Source organism: Thalassophryne amazonica, chromosome 16, assembly GCF_902500255.1.
Source record: "Thalassophryne amazonica chromosome 16, fThaAma1.1, whole genome shotgun sequence".
NCBI lineage: Eukaryota > Metazoa > Chordata > Actinopteri > Batrachoidiformes > Batrachoididae > Thalassophryne > Thalassophryne amazonica.
Window position 1 is genome coordinate 75987889 of NC_047118.1, and position 25573 is coordinate 76013461.

The following is a 25573-nucleotide window of genomic DNA, read 5'->3' on the forward strand; positions in this document are numbered from 1 at the left end:
AACTGTGCAGGAATGGCCATCAGTTGCCACCCGTGTTTTCAAAAACAGAGAACTTTGAGATGAGACTCAAATCCTCATCCACAAACCTGTTGTCATGCCAACCCTGCTGTGTGGATCTGAGACCTGGACCACCTATCGCCGCCACTGGACAACCCTCGAACAGTTCCACCGACGCTGCCTGAGGAGCGTCCTCTGCATCAGGTGGGAAGACGACCGAACCAATATCAGTGTCCACGCTGAAGCCAAGCTCCAGAGCATCGAGTGTGTCATCATCAAGAACCAGCTTCGGTGAGTGGGTCACGTCCTTAGGTTGGATGACAGCTGAACTCCCAGCTGAGCAGGAAAATGGTCCAGAGGAGGGCAAAAGAAAGAGTACACAGCACATTTTGCAGAGTAAAATTCACTCTACAAAGACAACAATGGATCCCACTTCAACAAGAGTTAAATAAACTCTATTATAGTGTTAAATCAGCTCTATTGTTTTTCAAATGCAATAAGAGTCATTCACAGCATGATAGAGTTGATTTAACACTGTGACATAGTTTGTTTAACTCTGTTTGGAGTGGGACCAAATGTAGTTCCGGCAGAGTCTATTTTGCTCTGCAAAAATTACTGTGTACATGGAACTCCTGAAGTACAACTTCAAGGGTGCTCCACACGAGGGACCAAGACAGCTGGCGAGCAATGATCCACATGGAGGGGAAGTCTATGAAAACATGTAGAAGAACAACTGAGAGGAGAAGAGGAGAAAAAGGAAGGAGAGAGAGCAAGATCCTGACCACTAGAAGCTTCCCGCAGCAACCATGTGTAGCATCTGTAAAAAAAACAGGCTGGACTTGTTCAGTCATCGCTGCATCTACCATCCCATCCGGGAATCAATCAAGAGACGGTCTTCCTCGCAACTAGTTATTTTTCATCATGGCCTCAGCAGCCCAACCCAACCTGAGATTACATTACAAAAACGCCCAAAAGTCGAAAACCCAAAACCATACCACACAGCCATAAACCACCCAGGATGCCCACCCTCACATCACCCAGGATGCCCACCCTCACACCGCCCAGGACGCCCACCCTCACTTCGCCCAGGACGCCCACCCTCACACCGCCCAGGACGCCCATCCTCACATCATCCAGGATGCCCACCCTCACACCGCCCAGGACGCCCACCCTCACATCATCCAGGACGCCCACCCTCACACCGCCCAGGACGCCCATCCTCACATCATCCAGGATGCCCACCCTCACACCGCCCAGGACGCCCACCCTCACATCATCCAGGATGCCCACCCTCACACCGCCCAGGACGCCCATCCTCACATCATCCAGGATGCCCACCCTCACACCGCCCAGGACGCCCACCCTCACACCGCCCAGGATGCCCACCCTCACATTGCCCAGGACGCCCACCCTCACTTCGCCCAGGACGCCCATCCTCACATCGCCCAGGACGCCCACCCTCACTTCGCCCAGGACGCCCACCCTCACATTGCCCAGGACGCCCACCCTCACACCGCCCAGGATGCCCACTCTTACACACGACCCCAGATGTCAGCCCTAATGTTGTCCAGGATGCCCACCCTCGCACCGCCCAGGACGCCCACCCTCACATCACCCAGGACGCCCACCCTCACACCGCCAAGGATGTCCACTCTTACACACAACCCCAGATGTCAGCCCTAACGTTGTCTAGGACGCCCACCCTCACACCGCCCAGGACGCCCACTCTTACACACGACCCCAGATGTCAGCCCTAACGTTGTCTAGGACGCCCACCCTCACACCGCCCAGGACGCCCACTCTTACACACGACCCCAGATGTCAGCCCTAACGTTGTCTAGGACGCCCACCCTCACACCGCCCAGGACGCCCACTCTTACACACGACCCCAGGTGTCAGCCCTAACGTTGTCCAGGATGCCCACCCTCGCACCGCCCAGGACGCCCACCCTCACATCACCCAGGATGCCCACCCTCACATCGCCAAGGATGCCCACTCTTACACACAACCCCAGATGTCAGCCCTAACGTTGTCTAGGACGCCCACCCTCACATCACCCAGGATACCACCCTCACACCGCCAAGGACGCACACCCTCACATCGCCCAGGATGCCCACTCTTACACACGACCCCAGATGTCAGCCCTAATGTTGTCCAGGATGCCTGCTCTCACACCGCCCAGGACGCCCGCCCTCACACCATCCCATATGTCCACCCTCCTGCCCTCCCAGATGCCCATCCTAATACCACCCACATTCACCATCACACCATCACAACACAAATCAGAACACAGCAGTCAACATCATGTCATCATGGCATCAAACATGAGGACGACCATTTAAAAACAGCTCCTGAAATTAATATTGGTGATGCAATGAAGACACGTACATCCAAAATACATAAAAAGGCGTGCAGGACCAAAAAATATACCAAACAGAGAAACCGAATGATCCGCACAGCCACAGCGCTCCGATACAAAAAAATGTTATTTAACAAAAGATAAATGTAACATTTCGGGCAACCAGCCCTTCGTCAACAGCATGTTCAATGTAAAACACCTGTCTAAATACTGACATAATTAATGATTGCCCTCACCTGAAGACTAATCAAACCAATTAAAAACATCTTGTCATGTTATCTGCTACAAACATACCCACAAATTAATGAGAGCAAAATTAATGTTGAATATCATAAAATAAAAAACAAAACTTTGTGCTGATTGTTTTTCCAAGTGATTCCTGATGTGGGAAGAGGAGTGAAGTGTTTTGAAGGATCTGTGGAAACACTGCAATGCGAACACAAAATAAAACTACGACAGACAAAACAGCAGAGACGTTCTGCAGATGGTTTGTGTAACAAACACGTGAAGCCACAACAATGAGCACAATAAGGAACTTCAGACCAAAAACGACCCGCATCACACATCACAATTCTTAAACCTTAAAATTCTTTTCCCTCTTTAGATCAATGTGAACAATAAAATATTTAAACACGTCAGAAAAGAATTGTTTGAAAACAGATGGAAAATCAGGCTGAAGGATCAGATATATTTAGACATGGATGGGAAATATTTTATTTTAATTTTTTTACATAATAAATAAGATAAAATGTCGAAACTGACATAGAAAAGCTATTTTATATCAGTCTGTTACAAGTGATTGAAATTCAAATCAAATAAACTCAGAGCACAGACTCACATCATTCGACAAGAATTATAATTTCAGCATGTTAGGAAGGGTCCAGAGGAAGTGGACCACCGTCTGCTGAGCTCTTTCCTGTCAGTTATTCACTCATTATTTCATGAACATATCAGCTGATAAAAGTTCCTCAGTTGATTTTAAGTGCTGTGTTTGGAATCTGCTGCTTTTTAAAGCCCAAACAGTCGCCACTGCCGGTGAAATAAGACATCAGTGGAAGAAACAAACAAAATAAGTTGGTATTTTCTTAAAAAGAAAGACATCGCTGAGCAGAGGAACAGCAAAAAGACAGGAGGACTAATGATGGACAAATTCTTTCCCTGCTGAAGAAGAAGAAGAAGAAGAAGAAGAAGAAGAAAAAACCCTTCACAAACATGAGCCAGATCAAGAGCACCCTCCAAGTCAGCACATCTCTGTCAAAGTCAAGAATCAAGAGACAAATTCAGACTAAATAGAGACGCTTTACCACGAAGCGATTCCTCAAAAACAGAAAAACAGGATCAAAGCGGTAATAAATAAATAAATAAAAATAATTTCTGGGGGAAAAAAAAGTCCTGTGGAAAATGAAGAAAACTGGTTCCAAAAGGACAGGAAAGAAGAACAATGGTGGATCATCAGTGTCACGTGGAATTACAATTACAAGAGTAAATTTTTATTGGTGAGATAAAATGTGAACAGATTTTGTTGTCCTTGTAATTCCATTATCACAGAACTCCCCTGGTGTGGACTTGGAACTGGTTCTCTGATTTATCAATCGTCACTAAAGACAAAATAAGCAGGATGAATTCTGTGAATCTATCTGATCACATTCATCCAAATGATATCAAAGTCATTCAAAGTGCAGATAGACAATGAGCTGAACTGTGGAAGCCACCTGAGATGTATCCAAGGAGAATGTTCTGCAAGGACAAAGTGAACCAGGATAAACAACCCAAGAACTAACAGGAACTGCAGACAGCAGCGGTGGAACCCTAGAAGAGCCTCACCGGAGATCCAACGTCTCCAGGTTCAACAGTCTCCACAGTTGAACAAGATGTAGAAACAAAAATTAGAAAAGCCAGATAAATCTGGTGGTTCCCCAAATACTTTTGGTCCTTAAAAAAAAGAAAACGGGAGACCAACTGATTTTTACGGAGCCCTGGAAGTGTCATCGCAAAATGTTTTGCATGTGGAGAGGATGTGCACACATTTTACTATATCGTGCGCTTGTTTTATGATATTGTGCACACGTTTTATGATATTGTGCGCACGTTTTATGATACTGTGCGCACGTTTTATGATATTGTGTGCACGCTTTATTATATTGTGCTGTCATTTTATGATATTGTGTGCACGCTTTATTATATTGTGCGCTAGTTTTATCATATTGTGTGCAAAACAAGGGCGATCTACTTAAACGTGGCTACAATTTGTAAAACGTGCATTCAATATTGTCTTGACACATAAATGCTGGCTATTAGTCAACAAACCAGCAGACAGTGCAATACATTTTCTCATTAGAAATGGATCTGGTCAGAGTGTATCATCATGGTTTGGGCGCACAAGGACATAAAGAGAACTCCAGCTGCCCAGCATGGCATTATCTGGAGTTTAAGCACATTAAAAAGGATGCTGAGGGTGAAGTGTCTCCCCATTGTGACGATGACAATTTAGGTCATATCATTTTGAATGAAAGGAAAACGTGTGCATGTTTTATTATAATTCAGGGGCTCAACTAAAGGAAAACGTGCGCACGTTTTATTAATTCGAGGGCTCAATTAAAGGAAAATGTGCGCACGAATTATCACGGCCAGCAAAACGTGCGCACGTTTTATTAATTCGAGGGCTCAATTAAAGGAAAACATGCGCACGAATTATCACGGCCAGAAAAAAATATCACTTTAAAGTAGACCTGCATTGAAATAAATGTGGTCAGATTTCAGAAAGAAATAGCCGATATGTATTTATAAGACCCTTGTGAATGCAGTAAAGTAAATCTGTAAGCCCAAATTTGTAATTCAGCGGAGAAATCTTCATTTAAAAATGACAAATTTGCAGCTAAAATTTAGCCCTCTGTGAAAACAGTTTGTACAGCCGTATCATTTCCATGACGTCAGGGACAAGACGACGCGCTCCCGCCTTCAGTCCGATCCCGCAAATTGAAATTGATTTTATCTGTTAGTAATGTTACTTATACACGTCCTGGTTTCAACATCCAAAAGTATGCTGCAATGAATGTGAGATACAGATCTGTGTGCTCAGATCAGCAACGACATCGACAGCGGGCGCCATTCTTCCTCTCCCGCTCTCTGCCTCCGCTGCGCTTATTAAGTCTGCGGGCTCGTTAACGAGCTCGTTAACCGCTGATGCGGGCCACTCACACCGCCCGTGTCTGCTTTGCAGCCGCCGGCATCACCTCTCTGTCTACTGAATGGAGCTGCAGCACACTTGGCACAAGTCCTGAGATTACGCTCACTGTTTTAATGCGAAGCGGCCGGTACACCTGTTGCTGCAAGGACAGACTTCTTGCGGCAAAATCCACAGCACCGCACGTCTCGGCAATCGGAGCCCCAGAGCTCCATGGACGCTGAGAGAGGTTTATATATTTTTAATGACTGGGATTCTTTGCGGGTCTCGCCTCCATATCCCGCGATGGTACCAGAGACGAAAGACAGTATATTTTCATTGCGACACCACTCAATCAAACGGGCGTATTAAAAAGTCAGCCAAAATTATTTTCAAGCACACATAAAAGAAATGTGTACTCACCAAACGTGCCGCAAGACAATATGAAGTTTTAAAAAAGTAGATCCTTCCGTATAAGACAAGAAAAAGGTGCAGATGCAAAATGACATAAATCCACAAATTACAACTGGCGCAATGCATGCTGGGAGAGGGTCTTGTCCGTGACGTCTCGGCAGCGTCCATGATGAGAGGGACAATGTGCGGAGGGCTAAATGTTAGCTGTAAATTTGTCATTTTCAAATGAAGATTTCTCCGTTGAATGACAAATCTGGGCTTCCAGATTTACTTTACTACATTCAGAAGGATCTTATGTGTAAATGTAAATCATTTTTTGTTCAAAAAATCTGACTGCATTTTTTTTCAATGCAGGTCTCCTTTAAGTGACCTCTCCCGGGTTCCGTAGATTTTGGTGTAAAACATCTTTCTTTTTCAAATTTCTTCGACTTGTTTCTGGGAGCAGGACGGATGATTACAATCCTTTGATCAGATAATGACACAAACACCACCGCACAGCTGACCAGCGCACACTGACCTGCACGCACACGCACGCGCACACACACACACATACACGTTGTATCTGAAGATGTGATGATGCACAATTAGATAAATGTTGCAGGAAATCAAATTAAAACTGACGCGATGAGTCAATTAATCAGTTGGTCGATCAGCAAAAGAAAAGTATTTGTTATGTGTTTGGATAAAAGATCAATCATCGTTTGACGGCAAAATCACTAACATAAACATCAACTTAAATGTTACCATTAATGTTTGTGCTCCACAGTCTGAATGCTGATCATGTCAGTGTTTTTGCTCAGAGGCACTCAGGAACACCAGCTTTTATCAAACAGCTTCCAGTTGACCTTCTCACTGCATGTTGGGTGGAGGCGTAATAACAGATCCGCTGCTAATTTTGTAAAACGTGCACATCCCGCAGCATGTGCATACACATTCCTGCATGAGCACGTCAGTGCAGGCGTGCACGCACTCCCACTCCAGCAGTAATAAGCAGTCTGAGTCTGAGAACGAAGACGCCACTGATTATATAACCGCTGGACGAGGGCGGGGGTTAATTCGAACTGGATTCTGACAGGATGGATCCTTAGGAATCCGGTCGAGGAACCCTGCTGGACCACATCCTGGAAAATCTGATCCTGTCACACCTGCACATACAGGCTGACCTCGTTAGATTCTGAGCGATCACAAACACTGCAAAATATTTCACTGTCAGAAATTATTATTGTTATATTATAGTATTGTCATATCAGCTTCATTTATGATCCATAATGAGCACAACTGCTGGTTTCTCTCCTGCAGAATTAAACAGGAAATTGAAACTAGAGCTGGCGGCCGGGGCCACCTTCACCAACCCGGGCCCTTCCAAGCCGACAAGCCGGAGCCGATCGCGGCGCACCGCCGCGGAGTAAATGCACCCGGCGGTGGACGTGGGTGGGTCCCGCGAGGGGATCCCCGCAAGCACCGTGCGGCTGCCCCTGGCTCCCGAGTTGAATCCCTGGGCGGACTGCGCGGACCCCACCCCCCCCTGAGTGATCTGGACAGAATCCATGCTTCATGTCCTCAAACATCACTGTAAGTACCTGAGGCCTCATCTGTGTTTATTTATTTATTTTTTTGTCTGTCTGACTTTTAGCAGGATTACGTCAAAACTACTGCACGGATTTTGACTAAATTGTCACCACAGATACATAATAGGACATGGAAGAATCCATTAAATTTGGGAGGTGATTTAGATCCAGATCTGGATTCTGGATCAAGTTTCACTTTATATAGGCTTTGAAGGATTACTATTAGCAGGATTCCGTCAAAACTACTGCACGGATTTTTACGAAATTTTCAACACAGATACACATTAGGCCATGGACAACTCCAATAAATTTTGGAGGTGACCTGCATCCGGATCCAGATTCTGGATCAAGTTTCACTTTATACAGGCTTTGAAGGTTTACGTCAAAACTACTTCACAGATTCTCACCACATTTTCATCAAGGGTAGATATTAGGCCAAGGAAGACTCCACTGAATTTTGGAGGTGATCTGAATCTGAATCCGGATTCTGGATCAAGATGTTACTTTATATAGGCTTTGAAGGATTACTTCAAAACTACTTCACAGATTCTCATTAAATTTGCACCACAGATAGATATTAGGGCATGGAAGACTCCACTGAAATTTGGAGGTGATCCGGAACCGGATTCTGAATCAAGATTTCACTTTATATAGACTTTGAAGGATTACATCAAAATTACCATATGGAGTCTCACCAAATTTTCACCACAGATAGATTTTAGGGCATGGAAGACTCCACTGAAATTTGGAGGTGATCCGGATCCGGATTCTGAATCAAGATTTCACTTTATATAGACTTTGAAGGATTACATAAAAATTACCTCATGGATTCTCACCAAATTTTCACCACAGATAGATTTTAGGGCATGGAAGACTCCACTGAATTTTGGAGGTGATCCAGATCCAGACTGGCGGACGTCAGGAATCTCTGATTGCTCTTGTTTTTAACTGCTGGGCATGCACAAAATGCAACATAAAAGATATGCAGGACAATTTTAACTCATTGGCTGTGATTTTTAAAAACAAACTAGACGGCAAATATTTGCATGTGGATGCAAACTGTGACCAACACGTACGAACGTTTTGGAGATGTTGTCAGGGGCAGCGTTACGTTTAAAATGATGCAGTGTGCAACTGACTCATAAATCATACAATTAATTCCACTCAATAACACGTGTCACATAAGCGCTGTTCAATGTGATAGTGAGCCATAATTATTCCGCTGGGACTGTTCAGTTATTAAATATTAAGTCGACTCTGGCCTTTCATCAAACCACATGTATAATTTTTCATCAGCACCCCTCAGCTGCTGAAATGTAAATATAAACTAAAAGATAAATGGGTGGACATGACTGAACCATCATCATCATGTGGATCATCTGTCTGATACCGTGCGTCCAGAAAGTATTTGCAGCGCTTCACTTTTTCCACATTTTGTTATGTTACAGCCTTATTCCAAAATGCAATAAAGCAATTTTTCCCCTCAAAATTCTACTCACAACACCCCATAATGACAACATGAAAAATGTTTTTTTTTTCTTTTTTTTTTGCAAATTTATTAAAAAAAAACAAAACTAAGAAATCACTTCTACATAAGTATTACATCCTTTGCTCAATACTTTGTTGATGCACCTGTGGCAGCAATAACAACCTCAAGTCTTCTTGAATATGATGCCACAAGCTTGGTGCACCTATCTTTGGGCAGTTTTGTCCATGCTGCCACCATCATTCTTCACTGTAGGGATGTTGCCTGGTTTCCGCCAAACATGACACCTGGCATTCATGCCAAAGAGTTCGATCTTTGTCTCATCAGACCAGAGAATTTTGTTTCTTATGGTCTGAGAGTCCTTCAGCTGCCTTTTGATGAAATCCAGGTGGGCTGCCATTTGCCTTTTACTAAGGAGTGGCTTCCATCTGGCCACTCTACCATACAGGCCTGATTGGTGGATTGCTGCAGAGATGGTTGTCCTTCTGGAATGTTTTCCTCTCTCCACAGAGGAATGCTGGAGCTCTGACAGAGTGACCATCAGGTTCTTGGTCACCTCCCTGCCTAAGGCCCTTCTCCTCCGATCGCTCAGTTTAGACAAGTGGTCAGCACTAGGAAGAGTCCTGGTGGATCTGAAGTTCTTTCATTTATGGATGATGGAGGCCACTGTGCTCCTTCAAAGCAGCAGAAATGTTTCTGTACCCTTCCCCAGATTTTGCCTCGAGACAATCCTCTCTCGGAGGTCTACAGACAATTACTTTGACTTCATGCTTGGTTTGTGCTCTGACATGCACTGTCAACTGTGGGATCTTATATGTAGACAGGTGTGTGTCTTTCCAAATCATGTCCATTCAACTGAATTTACACTTGGTGCACTCTAAGCTGTAAAAACATCTCAAGGATGACTAGTGGAAACACGATGCACCTGAGCTCAATTTTGAGCTTCATCGCAAAGGCTGTGAATACTTATACACACGTGGCTACATAGTATATATATATATATATATATATATATATATATATATATATATATATATATATATATATATATATATATATAAAATACATTTGCAAAAAAAAAACTTTTTCACATTGTCATTATGAGGTATTGTGTGTAGAATTTAGAAAAAAAAAATTCAATCATTTTGGAATAAGGCTGTAACATAAAAAAAAATGCAGTGCTGTGATTACTTTCTGGATGCACCGTATATTGTGACATCCATCCATCCATTTTCTATATCCAAATACTCCAATTAAGGGCCATGGTGGAGGAGGGGATATCTCAGCAGTCATACGGCATGAGGCAGGTTACACCTTGAACAGCATGCCAGTCTATCACAGGGCATATATTGGCATGAATCAAATAATTTTCCTCATGCAATTTTACACCAACGGAAAGGATTCTGGAACAACTGTATTGATTAAATAACTGTCTACTTATTTGGTTATTTGTAAAGTTTCATGCTTGTTCTTGCGTAAAGATGCTTATAGTTTGTTTAAAGCGTCATAAAGAAGGGGTGGCGGCCAAGTGGTTAAGTGCTTGTTTAAAGGTGCGTAAGGTTTCTGGCTCAAAATCCACCCCTGGCCATTCTCCATGTAATATGGAGATGCATCACGAAGGGCATCTGGTGTAAAAATGTGTACCAAGTCAACATGCAGACCCACCTTGGATCTGCTGTGGTGACCCCAAAACAAGGGAGCAGCTGAAGTGACTCACTGCTAAAGCTTCACAACACTGGTTAAAGTTGCATCCAAGGTGTAGGACAAAACGCTACAGGTGTTGGGGAAAGTGTAGTGACACGGACCCACAACAGGGGGCGCAAATGAACGGCCAATAGATGAGCCAAAAGGTAACAATTTAATGTTGTGAATGTGCACAACGACTATACAGACAATCTCAGAATATGATAGCAGTCAATACACAAAGGTGACGTGTGGGCAGGCTCGAGGATAGAAGACGTCTGTCCTGAGAAGAGCCGGAACCACACGATTTCCGCCGCCACCGAACCTGGTGAATACTGGAGCCGCCAAGTCCCGAATTCCCAGGTGATCACCGTCCTCGACTGTCGGATCTGGTACTGCTGGTGAGGAGCACAAACAGTGAGATGTGGGTGTGTGCACACCCAGTAACATAAACAGTCAGAAGGTGGAAAGTCACCTCCACCTCTAATCACGCACTCGTGCAGCTCCTGTTAACCACTTATCTGGTTGGAGTGTGAAGCGAAGCCGTCGCTGATCACACCAAACGCCAATCCCACAGATAAGGAAACACTTACAGGAAAACAGCTGCAAAGAAGTTCAGACTATTAGTCAGTGTTTTCAGTTTAGCAGAGAATTACCTTCACAGGTAGATGATATCTCGGCAATGAGGTGGAGATGACGTCCGGGTTTTATGGAGTATGATGAAGCGTAGATGGGTGACAGCTGTCATGAGATAATGAGTGACAGCTGTCACCCCCGGCTGTGTCCGTGGCGGCAGCGCCCTCTCGTGCCTGAAGCCCGCACTTCAGGCAGGGCGCCCTCTGGTGGTGGGCCAGCAGTACCTCCTCTTCTGGCGGCCCACACAACAGGACCCCCCCTCAACGGGCACCTCCTGGTGCCCGACCAGGTTTATCCGGGTGTCGGCGGTAGAAATCGGCCAGGAGGGCCGGGTCCAGGATGAAGCTCCTCTTCACCCAGGAGCGTTCTTCGGGTCCATACCCCTCCCAGTCCACCAAATACTGGAACCCCCGGCCCACTCGACGGACATCCAGGAGCCGGCGCACTGTCCAAGCCGGCTCCCCGTCAATGATCCGGGCAGGAGGCGGCGCCAGACCGAGAGCACAGAGGGGTGAGGTGAGGTGTGGTTTAATCCGGGAGACATGAAAAACAGGGTGGATCCGCAGTGAAGCCGGGAGCTGGAGCTTCACTGCAGCAGGACTGAGGATTTTGATGATCTTGAATGGTCCAATGAACCTGTCCATCAGTTTGGGGGAGTCCACCTGCAGGGGAATGTCCTTGCTTGATAACCACATCTCCTGCCCGGGCTGGTATGCAGGGGCCGGTGACCGCCGGCGGTCTGCATGGGCCTTAGCCCTCGTCCGGGCCTTTAACAAGGCAGAACGGGCGGTGCGCCACACCCGACGGCACCTCCGCAGGTGGGCCTGGACCGAGGGCACACCAACCTCTCCCTCCACCACGGGAAACAATGGGGGCTGGTACCCCAGACACACCTCAAATGGGGAGAGGCCGGTGGCAGAAGACACCTGGCTGTTATGTGCATACTCGATCCAGGCCAGATGGTTACTCCAGGCCGTCGGGTGCGCGGATGTCACACAGCGGAGGGTCTGTTCCAACTCTTGGTTGGCCCGTTCTGCCTGTCCGTTCGTCTGTGGGTGGTACCCGGACGAGAGGCTCACGGTGGCCCCCAGTTCTCTGCAGAAACTCCTCCAGACTTGAGAGGAAAACTGGGGACCACGATCCGAGACTACGTCAGTTGGTATCCCATGCAGACGGACGACGTGGTGGACCAGGAGGTCTGCTGTCTCCTGGGCCGTTGGGAGCTTCGGGAGGGCCACGAAGTGGGGCGCCTTGGAGAATCGGTCCACTATCGTGAGGATGGTGGTGTTGCCCTGGGACGGCGGGAGGCCCGTGACGAAATCCAGGCCGATATGGGACCAGGGGCGATGAGGCACAGGAAGCGGTTGGAGAAGTCCTTGGGACCTTTTGTGGTCTGCCTTGCCCCTGGCACAGGTGGTGCAGGCCTGGATATACTCCCGGACGTCGGCCTCCATAGACGCCCACCAGAAGCGCTGCCGGACAACTGCCACGGTCCTTCGCACCCCTGGATGACAGGAGAGCTTGGAACCGTGACAGAAATCCAAGACTGCAGCTCTGGCTTCTGGTGGGACGTACATACGATTCTTTGGACCAGTTCCGGGGTCCGGGCTCCATGCCAGGGCCTCCCGGACGGTCTTCTCCACGTCCCAGGTGAGGGTGGCCACGATAGTGGACTCCGGAATGATGGTGTCCGGTGGATCCGACAGCACAGTTTTGACTTCGTCTTCGTGTACCCGGGACAAGGCATCCGATCTCTGGTTCTTGGTCCAGGGGCGACAGGTGATCCGGAAGTCAAAACGTCCGAAGAACAGTGACCAGCGGGCTTGCCTGGGGTTCAGCCGCTTGGCGGTCCTGATATACTCCAGGTTCCGATGGTCAGTGAAAACCGTGAACGGCACAGACGCTCCCTCCAACAGGTGTCTCCACTCCTCAAGAGCCTCTTTCACCGCAAGGAGTTCTCGATTGCCGACGTCATAGTTCCATTCAGCGGGGGTCAACCTGCGAGAAAAGTAGGCACATGGGTGAAGAACCTTATCGGTCTCCCCGCTCTGGGATAGCACGGCTCCTATCCCTGAGTCAGAGGCGTCCACTTCAACCACAAACTGGCGGCTAGGGTCGGGTTGCACCAGAACTGGTGCAGACGAGAACCGGCGTTTCAACTCCTTGAACGCGGCTTCGCACCGATCCGACCAGGTGAAGGGGACTTTTGGAGAGGTCAGGGCTGTCAGGGGGCTAACTACCTGACTGTAGCCCTTAATGAACCTCCTGTAGAAATTTGCAAAGCCGAGGAACTGTTGCATCTTCCTACGGCTTGTTGGTTGGGGCCAATCTCTCACCGCCGCAACCTTGGCCGGATCAGGGGCGACGGAGGTGGAGGAGATGATGAACCCCAGGAAGGACAAAGAGGTGCGGTGAAACTCACACTTCTCGCCCTTCACAAACAGCCGGTTCTCCAACAACCGCTGCAGAACCTGACGTACATGCTGGACATGAGTCTCAGGATCCGGGGAAAAGATGAGTATGTCATCCAGATACACGAAGACGAATCGGTGCAGGAAGTCCCGCAAGACGTCATTTACCAAAGCTTGGAACGTCGCGGGGGCGTTGGTGAGGCCGAACGGCATGACCAGGTGCTCAAAATGACCTAATGGGGTGTTAAATGCCGTCTTCCATTCATCTCCCTTCCGGATCCGAACCAGGTGATACGCATTCCTAAGGTCCAGTTTGGTGAAAATTTGGGCTCCATGCAGGGGCGTGAACACTGAATCCAACAGGGGTAAAGAGTATCGATTGCGAACTGTTATGTCGTTCAGCCCCCTGTAATCAATGCATGGACGGAGTCCGCCGTCTTTCTTGCCCACAAAAAAGAAACCTGCACCCATCGGGGAGGTGGAATTCCGGATCAGCCCGGCAGCTAATGAGTCCCAGATGTAGGTCTCCATTGATTCGCGGTCAGGACGTGAGAGGTTGTACAGCCTGCTGGACGGGTACTCAGCGCCCGGGACCAAATCAATGGCACAATCGTACGGACGGTGTGGGGGAAGGGTGAGTGCCAGATCCTTGCTGAAGACGTCAGCAAGGTCATGGTACTCAACCGGCACCGCCGTCAGATTGGGAGGGACTTTAACCTCCTCATTAGCATTTACACCGGGAGGAACCGAGGATCCTAAACAATTCCGGTGGCAGGTTTCGCTCCACTGAGTACCCCAGGCGGCCAATCAATCCAGGGATTGTGTTTAATCATCCATGGGAAGTCCAAAATTACGCGGGAGGTAGAAGGAGTTACAAAAAACTCAATCTCCTCCCGGTGATTCCCAGACACTACCAGGGTTACAGGTAGTGTCTTGTGTGTGATAAAAGGGAGAAGAGTGCCATCTAGTGCTCGCACCTTCACTGGCGAAGAAAGCGCCACCAGAGGGAGCCCTACCTCCCTTGCCCATCTGCTATCCAGCAGATTCCCTTCTGACCCTGTGTCCACCAGTGCTAGGGCTTGAAGGGTTAAATCCCCGCTCAGGATTTTAACTGGGAGTCGTGTAGACAGATGTGTATGACCCACGTGAATGTTTTGACCCCCTCTCAGCCCAGTCTCTAAGGGCGGGCATTTGTGTTTTGACCGTTTGGGGCAGTCTCTCTGCTGATGCTCACTCGAGCCGCAGACAAAGCACTCCCCACGGACCAGCCTCCTCTGTCTGAATGCGGCCCTGCTCGTGTCCCTAGCACCGTCAGCAGGGGGAGCTGCAGCCACACGGAGCGCTGTGGCTGTGGAGCGTGGGGAAGACGGCTCCCTTTCGGACCCGGGAGGAAGAGGGACGGCTTGTGCCTGACCACGCCCTTCGCCTTGCTCCCGTCGGCGTTCTTCTAACTGGTTGTCCAACCGTATAACCAAATCGATAAGCTCAGCCAAATCCCGCGGTTCCTCCTTAGTCACCAGGTGCTCCTTCAGGACCGACGACAGTCCGTTTATGAAGGCGGCGCGGAGCGCAGTCATATTCCAGCCGGACCTCGCAGCCATGATGCGGAAGTCGACTGCATATTCGGCTGCGCTCCGACGCCCGTCTCATTGACAGCAGCACGGTAGACGCGGTTTCGCCTCTGTTAGGGTGATCAAAAATGGTCCTGAGCTCCCTCACAAACCCAGTATAAGTGGTAAGGAGCCGTGAACCTTGTTCCCAAAGCGCTGTAGCCCAAGCGCGTGCCTCACCCCGAAGCAAATTAATCACGTAAGCCACCTTGCTGGCATCAGACGCGTACATCACGGGACGTTGTGCAAAGACGAGCGAACACTGCATAAGAAAGTCCGCGCACATCTCCACACAACCTCCGTACAGCTCTGGGGGGCTTATGTATGCTTCAGGGGAAGGTGGGGGGGGTCGTTGAATGACCAGTGGAACGTCTGTATTCGGCACCAGGTCGGCAGGAGGAGGAGCTGCAGCAGCGCCCTGAGCGCGCGCTTCCACCTGCGCGGTGAGAGCCTCCATCCTGCGATTAAGGATGACGTTTTGCTCGGTCATCAGGTCCATCCGAGCGGTAAAGGCGGTGCGGATATGCTGCAACTCACCAATCACGCCTCCAGCCGACGCCTGTGCACCCTGCTCTTTCATTGGCTGTCCAACAGATGGTTGACGCCCCTCGGGATCCATGACATTGGCCGAGATATCCTGTTGGGGAAAGTGTAGTGACACGGACCCACAACAGGGGGCGCAAATGAACGGTCAATAGATGAGCCAAAAGGTAACAATTTAATGTTGTGAATGTGCACAACGACTATACAGACAATCTCAGAATATGATAGCAGTCAATACACAAAGGTGACGTGTGGGCAGGCTCGAGGATAGAAGACGTCTGTCCTGAGAAGAGCCGGAACCACATGATTTCCGCCGCCACCGAACCTGGTGAATACTGGAGCCACCAAGTCCCGAATTCCCAGGTGATCACCGTTCCCGACTGTCGGATCTGGTACTGCTGGTGAGGAGCACAAACAGTGAGATGTGGGTGTGTGCACACCCAGTAACAAAAACAGTCAGAAGGTGGAAAGTCACCTCCACCTCTAATCACACACTCGTGCAGCTCCTGTTAACCACTTATCTGGTTGGAGTGTGAAGCGAAGCCGTCGCTGATCACACCAAACGCCAATCCCACAGATAAGGAAACACTTACAAGAAAACAGTTGCAAAGAAGTTCAGACTATTGGTCAGTGTTTTCAGTTTAGCAGGGAATTACCTTCACAGGTAGATGATATCTCGGCAATGAGGTGGAGATGACGTTCGGGTTTTATGGAGTAGTATGATGAAGCGTAGATGGGTGACAGCTGTCATGAGATAATGAGTGACAGCTGTCACCCCCGGCTGTGTCCGTGGCGGCAGCGCCCTCTCGTGCCTGAAGCCCGCACTTCAGGCAGGGCGCCCTCTGGTGGTGGGCCAGCAGTACCTCCTCTTCTGGCGGCCCACACAACAACAGGAGTAGTTTTATTCCAGCGGCAATTGTGCATTTGAATAAATGTTAGCAGGGTTTGCACATATTTATATTTACATATTTATTTGCCTTTTGCACATCAATTTTTATGATGACCATCTTTCAGTGGTTTTTCCTGATGCTTGTTTTTAGTGGTTTAGTAAGCTTGTGAGTGCCCGGTTTTGTCTGTGTTATACTTTTGTTTTGCACATGTTCTTCATTAGTGTTTCCAATGTTTTCATTGTTACTGTTGTGCCTGATTAACATGGACGCCCTTTTCTATTTGCTGCAAGTCAAATCTACCTTCAGGTACAAATAAAGTCACCTGAACCTGAACCTGATCCACAAGTGATCACGATTTCTAAAGTAAGGCACAACAGGCTGACAAGAAAGGCTGGTTCAAAAGTTTTATGTATTTATTACATCTGCCAAGAATGCAATAAAATCATCTGCGTTTATTTATTTGTCTGTCTGTTCGTTTACAGGATTACATCAAAACTACTGCACAGATTTTGACAAAATTTTTACCACAGATAAAGGCCATGACGGTGTGATCATCAGACGACCTGATCAGGTCTGATCAAATCAGCGGACCTGATCGGAGCAACCGGAGCTTTAAAAGTTTAAACAGTCACAGCACTTCATTCACGGCAGCCTTTACCACAGCCAGACTCAGCAGCATCTGTACACACTGAAAATGATCCACCAAGACAATAAATAAATAAAATAACGTTAAATGACTCTGTTTCTGACCCACACCACACCTTGCAGTAGAGAACAGAGCGCACTTCCACAGAGGCAGAAAATAGCAGTTATGGCTACATACTGTATGTAGCAGTAATGCAACTGTAAAAAACCTCATGATACAGTCCACTGTTTTCCAAGTGCAACGATGTGTTCTGCACAGTCGACAGGAGTGAACTGAAAAAGAGTTGAATTGGTTTTAAATAGCAACAAGAACTACAACGCGACTGTGCTCACACATTAAAAAGCAAACACATGCAGCTGCAACCAAATCTATGAACACAATGAACACGGAAAAAGGCTGAGTACGCGCACATTTCAGGCATACTTAAACAAAACACAATGCTGCAATACGCAGCTCTATGTTTGCGCCACTGTGAAAGGGGCTTTAGTTCAGAAAAGTTCACTAAGACAACTTAGTGCTCATTATTGCCAATTCAAGACTGTCTGTCTATTAATCTGGCTGATGGTTCGGCTCTGGTACTGACAAATCATGTTGGTGTTTTATTATAGCGCGAGCACCATATTAGCAGTAAACGATATCGGGTTAGCATTGTTAACTGCTAACATCAATGTAACGCTCATTACGTGTGAATTTATACACCGCACATGAATTGTGACCAGTTTTAGAAACTGGCATCACAGTTGTGCACGCCTCGCAGCTTTAGCGCCACCTATCTGTGGTTTTACTCGTCTGTCAAAGGCAAAGTATTATGGGGTATTTACCAAAGTCAGTGGTACTTTCTGAGCTGCATTTTAGGATTTATCTTTTTTTCCAGGCAGCACGTAGCGACACACATTCTGCACTAATTATCCGAGGAACACGTTCCAGCACGTTCTGGATCCACTGCAGTTTCCTGAAATTCTCCAAACACAAGCGTCTGTGCTGTGCTCCTGCCCACACCATCTCACACGGCTGTTTTCTACCCACAGTTCCCCTTCTCCGTGGAATGACCCATGGGAACGACACCAGCGTGCGACCTCACCCCAAGGTAACGGGGGCGGGGCTAATCAACCAGCACCTGACATCATGCTTTCAGTGACAAAAACAGCAGAAAGAAAATCAAGAGCTTTGATCCTATGCTCATATAATGATAATAACAACAGAGAGCTGCAGCTTTTTGTTCAGAAATAATTATTTTTTCCCACAATGCTCTGCAGGCTGAGGTAGGATCTTTGATCTGGTTTGAGGGTCCGGCTGCATAAAGTGGATCCCCTGAGTTAAAACCACCTCGGTGATGGTCAGACGTGACAGAGGTTCACATCTCTCCAGTCTTGACCTTGTTATACATGAGGCTCCGCCTTCCTGGGATTGGCGGACCCAACAGGAAGTTGTGTCGTCATGTTCTCACCTGTACAGTGTCCAAAGCGTTTCCCGGCCACGCTGTCCAGCACAGCAAGGGTCAAGTTGTCCGGAGTGTCGGCGTGAAGCAGCGTCCATCCTCCTCCTCCTCCGCTGCTGGACTCTGTGATCAGACTGGCTTCGGAGCTCTGCTCGTCGCTGGACAGGGACGGGCTGCGCACATCTCCTCCTCTCCCAAAACCAGGACCATTCATGCTACCGGGCATGGAAGCCACGCCTGTTCCTGCTGCTGAAGGCCAGGATGGCAGTTCTTCACTGTCAGGGCTGAAATCATATAGTTTAACCATGAAGAACTATGAAGAACTCTTTCCACAACAGCCAGAAAAAACAGACTACTGTGAACTAGAACAAGATCATACTGTTTAGGGCTTTCAGCAAAACAGGAACTTTGACAGGTGTTAAACATAAGTTCCTCTTCATGGTTCTTTATGAACATTCTGACCCTTTTAAATTACTTGGAGGATGCGCAGGAGTGGGTTTGACCCGAGAACCTTCCACTAATCACTTGTTCCCCTCACACACCTGCTGTTTTTGTTTCTTAATGATTAATGGAAACCACATCCAAGAAGGACACACCCAGGCTGATCAAACTGATCAGGCTGGCTCTGTGGTTGGCATCAAGCTGGAATCTCTGGTGATGGTGGCAGAGAAGAGAACACTGGACAAACCACTGGACATTATGGACGATGCCAGTCACCCTCTGCACACCATCATCAGCAGCTAGAGGAGCCTCTTCAGCCACAGACTGCTCCTTCCCAAGTGCAGGACCAACAGACTGAAGAACTCCTTTGTCCCTCAGGCCATCAGACTGTACAGCTCCTCACTTGGGGGGAGGAGTAACAGGAAGACTGGGGATGAGAAGGAGAGGAACAGTAGTAGTAGTGAGCAGTATTTCTGGTATTTTTTTTATTTGTATTTCCATTTTGCAAATTGTTTTTTATTTTCACTTTGATACTGTGTGCTTCTTACCCTGTGTGCTGCTATGCAATGGTACTGGAACCACAGTTTCCCTGAGGAAGTCTTCCCATTGGATTAATAAAGTAATATCTAATCTCAAAATGTTTATGTGTTCATCTTCTGACCCTCTGAAAACTGGCTGGAAAAGTGATGATTCACTGGAAAATTTTCAGTGTGCCAGCAACTTGATATTTTGTCTGCATTTTTTTTATTTCACTAAATTATTTGGTTGTTTGATAATTATATGTTATCAAATATGATTTTACAAATCATCTTTATTAATTCTGAACATATTTAAAAATCAGTGGTGGAAATAATTTGGGTTGTAGTTTATTAGTGATCAGTAAAGTGATCATTAAAAAGTTGGTGTGAACATTCCCAATTCCAGTGAAGTTGGGACGTTGTGTAAAATGTAAATAAAAATGGAATACAATGATTTGCAAATCCTCTTCAACCTATATTCAATTGAATACACCACAAAGACAAGATATTTAATGTTCAAACTGATAAACTTTGTTGTTGTTGTGCAAATATTTGCTTATTTTGAAATGGATTCCTGCAACACGTTTCAAAAAAGCTGGGACAGGGCAACAAAAGACTGGGAAAGTTGATGAATGTTCAAAGAACACCTAATTAGAAACACGTGTCATGAATGGGTATAAAAGGAGCATCCCCAAAAGTCTCAGCCGTTCACAAGCATAGATGGGCAAGGATCACCACTTTGTGAACAACTGTGTGAAAAAATAGTCCAACAGTTTAAGAACAATGTTTCTCAACATTCAATTGCAATGAATTTAGGGATTCCATCATCTACAGTCCATAATGTAATCAGAAGATTCAGAGAATCTGGAGAACTTTCTACATGTAAGCGGCAAGGCTGAAAACCATCACTGAATGCCTGTGACCTTCGATCCCTGAGGCGGCACTGCATTAAAAACCGACATCATTGTGTAAAGGATCTTACTGCGTGGGCTCAGGAACACTTCAGAAAACCACTGACAGTTAACACAGTTTGTTGCTACATCTACAAGTGCAAGTTAAAACTCTACCATGCATACATCAACAACATCCAGAAACGTCACCGCCTTCTCTGGGTCTGAGCTCATTTGAAATGGACAGACACAAAGTGGAAAAGTGTGCTGTGGTCTGATGAGTCCACATTTCAAAATGTTTTTGGAAATCATGGACATCATGTCCTCCAGACAAAAGATGAAAAAGACCATCCAGATTGTTACCAGTGCAAAGTTCAAAAGCCAGCATCTGTGATGGTATGGGGGTGTGTTAGTGTCCATGGCACGGGCAACTTACACATCTGTGATGGCACCATCAATGCTGAAAGGTGCATCCAGGTTTTGGAGCGACACATGCTGCCATCCAAGCAATGTCTTTTTCAGGGACGTCCCTGCTTATTTCAGCAAGACAATGCCAAGACACATTCTGCACGTGTTACAACAGCGTGGCTTCATAGTAAAAGAGTGCAGGTACTAGACTGGCCTGTCTGCAGTCCAGACTTGTCACCCATTGAAAATGTGTGGCGCATTATGAATCGCAAAATACGACAACAGAGACCCCGGACTGTTGAACAACTGAAGCTGTACATCAAGCAAGAATGAGAAAGAATTCCACCTACAAAGCTTCAACAATTAGTGTCCTCAGTTCCCAAATGCTTATTGAGTGTTGTTAGAAGGAAAGGTGATGTAACACAGTGGTAAACATACAACTGTCCCAGCTTTTCTGAAATGTGTTGCAGGCAACCATTTCAAAATGAGCAAATATTTGCACAAAAACAATAACATTGATCTGTTTGACCATTAAATATCTTGTCTTGGTGGTGTATTCAACTGAATACAGGTTGAAGAGGATTTGAAAATCGTTGTGTTCTGTTTTTATTTACATTTTACACAAAGTCCCAACTTCACTGGAATTGGGGTTGTATTTATAAAATCCACGTTTTTATGAGGATTTGTTTTTATTTGAAATGTTTGGCTAAAATTTATGTTATTAAATGATAAAAACGTAAAGTTCTGCGTTGTTTCTGACAGGAATAATGTTTATTTTCTCTTAGAATAATTTATTCATTCCTCAGTTAAATAATTATAAATCATTCATGAGTCCTGAGACACCAGGAGCTCGGTGTGAAGGTGCGGTTTTTGGGTTCCTCTCCTCACCTGAACACCTCTCGAGTCTGGCCGCCGTCAGGTGAGGTCTCCCTGAAGAACGGAACGACCCGGGACAGGCTGGCCCGCCGCCGGGCCGCCCCGGTCCCGCCGCCCACCTTGTCGGCCACCCCACCGAAGCCCCCGGCCCGGGTCAGAGCCGTGGTCTGCTTCTTCAGGAACTTCTCCAGCGGTTTCATCCCAGCAGGCATGATGGGATGGAGGGAGGTGGAGGAGGCCAGGAGGAGGCTGGTGGGTGGGGGGGGGACCTTAAAACCAGAGGATGGAGATGCAGAGAAGGAGGGCGGGGAGGGGGAGGGGGCGACGGTTCCTACATCGTCCAGATCCTGCAGGTAGCTGTGAAGATCTGCAACAAGCTCGCTGGTTCTTTAACCCATTTGTGGAGGCGGGCCGGGCGGAGGAGTTGCTGCTGGGACAGAGGACTCCTCCGGCCTCCGCCTGCCGGCGCGCTGCTCCTCTCTGCTCCTCTCTGCTCCTCGCTGCTCCTCTCTCCTCGTCCTCCTCCGCGGCGGCTCCGACGCTTCCCCCCCCCCCCCCCCCCCCCCCTCCGCCTCCCACCCGTCCCTTCGGCTGCAGCGCAAATCGGAGCGTGTGCGCGATGATCGTGCGCAAAAAAAGAGCCCAAAACACGAAGCCCGATTGCGGGACGCTGGCGGTCCTCTCCGGTGCTTCCACGCGAACCTGAACCGGGTCCGTGCGTGTGAAGCGGCGGGCTGAACGGACGTCCTCCCGCTCGCACACCTGGAAGCGAACTGCTCCGGTTTCTGTCTTTTTCAGGTCCTCGGGTTCCGCAGAGGCTCGTCCGATCGTTTTCTCGCCCTCCCTCTTTCTCTCTGCCAAATTAGTGAGATGAGAAGTGACTGAACACTCCCCCCCCCCCCCCCCCCCCCCACACACCACACACACACACACACACTCCCTCCTCCCATCTGCTGCACCTGCGCGCGCCCGAACGAGGGGCGCGCGTTCACGTGTTTGCAGTGCTGTAAAATTGATGGAAATGAATATATCCCTGACGACACTTTCTTCACCGCCAGAACCGCAGCCAGGACGCCCGAATCCTCCCGAACCGGACCGGACAGCAGCACGTGCTTACTCCCATTGAAAAACAAACAACAACAAAAATAATACGCTGGGGAAGACATATGTGACAGAATGTGCAACATTTTTAAACACGTGTATGTGCATAAGGTATTTCTGTGAAATAGTTTGAGTTTTCTTCTAGTTCAGTCTTCATCTCGTCTATTTTTTAAATTGTTTAATTTATGCGTCATTGTTGCCCCTCCCCCAACTTATGAATATGTATAAATCAGAGGGAGAGGACCATAGGCAGCACTTCCGTAAAAAATCATGACTGACAGGGGCTAACAGCCAATCAGATAACAGATGAATATTCATAAAGGAACAGCCCCTCCATCATTTTTAAAGTCCTACGTGAAAAATAAGTGTTACTGACACGCAACAAAGTGGAAAAAAGTTTAAAAAATTTATAATTGCGTAATAAATTGTAATAAAGCGGCAAGCTCTAAAAATTACTTTAAAGTGTTATCTCAGTTAAATATGATTCATATGGCTTTAAACAATTTACAGTGCTTGTGTTGAATTTTAAGCCAAATAGTTTAATGGTCCAGTCCAATAAATCAGGATTGTTAACATAAAACCAATGTACCAGTCTTTGGATTTACCAACATAAAACCATAAAACCGCAGCCTCACTTTCCGAGGGAATAAAGCTCATTCTAATCTAATTAATCTGATGATGTTAAACAAGAAGACTGACTAACGCCACACTTTTAGATTTATTTTTTTTTTTATCGTTCTTACTCATTTAATTAATTCCGAAAGATTTCACACCAGTAAATAGTCCAGTCGCTGAGAATGACTCAGAACTGAGCAGTTAGTTACCTCTTGATGTAACTATTTAAATTGACACCAATGCCAGAATTTTTGTTTGAACCCCAACAACCCCAAGCAGTTTAGCTATTTGTAATTGTTAACATTAAACATGCTGTTTTGTAGTGCAAGTGCAGATTTTAGAACACTTATTGATCCTGTGAACAAGCAGCTAAGGTCAAAGATCAAACTGATAAACAGATGAGTCGGAGCCAGCAACTTGACTGTGGTATTTAATCCTTGTATGGTGTTCGGGTGTGTGGGATGTTTTATTTTTTTAATCAAAAGAAAAATTATTTAATTGGGATGAAGTAGCAGGAAGACAGGGGACAGTAAGGAGCAGACCAATAGTAGCCAGTAGAAAGCTGTATTTATATTTTTACTTCTACTTTGACACTGTGTGCTGCTATGCAATGCTGCTGCAACCTCTGTTGTGTATGTAATGTTGACATAAAATTGTGCTGAATTAAAAACCCAAAAATGTAGCTTGTCCATCAGATCTAAATCAAATCAAATCAATTTTATTTATATAGCGCCAAATCACAACAAACAGTTGCCCCAAGGCGCTTTATATTGTAAGGCAAGGCCATACAATAATTACAGAAAAACCCCAACGGTCAAAACGACCCCCTGTGAGCAAGCACTTGGCGACAGTGGGAAGGAAAAACTCCCTTTTAACAGGAAGAAACCTCCAGCAGAACCAGGCTCAGGGAGGGGCAGTCTTCTGCTGGGACTGGTTGGGGCTGAGGGAGAGAACCAGGAAAAAGACATGCTGTGGAGGGGAGCAGAGATCAATCACTAATGATTAAATGCAGAGTGGTGCATACAGAGCAAAAAGAGAAAGAAACACTCAGTGCATCATGCAGCAGTCTAAGTCTATAGCAGCATAACTAAGGGATGGTTCAGGGTCACCTGATCCAGCCCTAACTATAAGCTTTAGCAAAAAGGAAAGTTTTAAGCCTAATCTTAAAAGTAGAGAGGGTGCCTGTCTCCCTGATCCGAATTGGGAGCTGGTTCCACAGGAGAGGAGCCTGAAAGCTGAAGGCTCTGCCTCCCATTCTACTCTTACAAACCCTAGGAACTACAAGTAAGCCTGCAGTCTGAGAGCAAAGTGCTCTATTGGGGTGATATGGTACTACGAGGTCCCTAAGATAAGATGGGACCTGATTATTCAAAACCTTATAAGTAAGAAGAAGAATTTTAAATTCTATTCTAGAATTAACAGGAAGCCAATGAAGAGAGGCCAATATGGGTGAGATATGCTCTCTCCTTCTAGTCCCTGTCAGTACTCTAGCTGCAGCATTCTGAATTAACTGAAGGCTTTTCAGGGAACTTTTAGGACAACCTGATAATAATGAATTACAATAGTCCAGCCTAGAGGAAATAAATGCATGAATTAGTTTTTCAGCATCACTCTGAGACAAGACCTTTCTAATTTTAGAGATATTGCGCAAATGCAAAAAAGCAGTCCTACATATTTGTTTAATATGCACATTGAATGACATATCCTGATCAAAAATGACTCCAAGATTTCTCACAGTATTACTAGAGGTCAGGGTAATGCCATCCAGAGTAAGGATCTGGTTAGACACCATGTTTCTAAAATTTGTGGGGCCAAATACAATAACTTCAGTTTTATCTGAGTTTAAAAGCAGGAAATTAGAGGTCATGCATGTCTTTATG

General features: G+C 46.7%; 1 protein-coding gene across 1 annotated transcript in view; it reads right to left on the reverse strand.

Annotated features, from left to right (window-relative positions):
- rapgefl1 (Rap guanine nucleotide exchange factor (GEF)-like 1) overlaps positions 1 to 22476 on the reverse strand; it is an 85535-nt gene extending 63059 nt beyond the window's left edge. The window contains exons 1-2 of the mRNA XM_034189699.1: positions 21990 to 22476; positions 18854 to 19128 (exon numbers count right to left, since the gene is read on the reverse strand). Coding sequence (XP_034045590.1) covers positions 18854 to 19128; positions 21990 to 22189 — 475 coding nt within the window. The 5' untranslated portion in view covers positions 22190 to 22476. The remainder of the gene's footprint in view (positions 1 to 18853; positions 19129 to 21989) is intronic.
- Positions 22477 to 25573: the final 3097 nt, after the last annotated feature.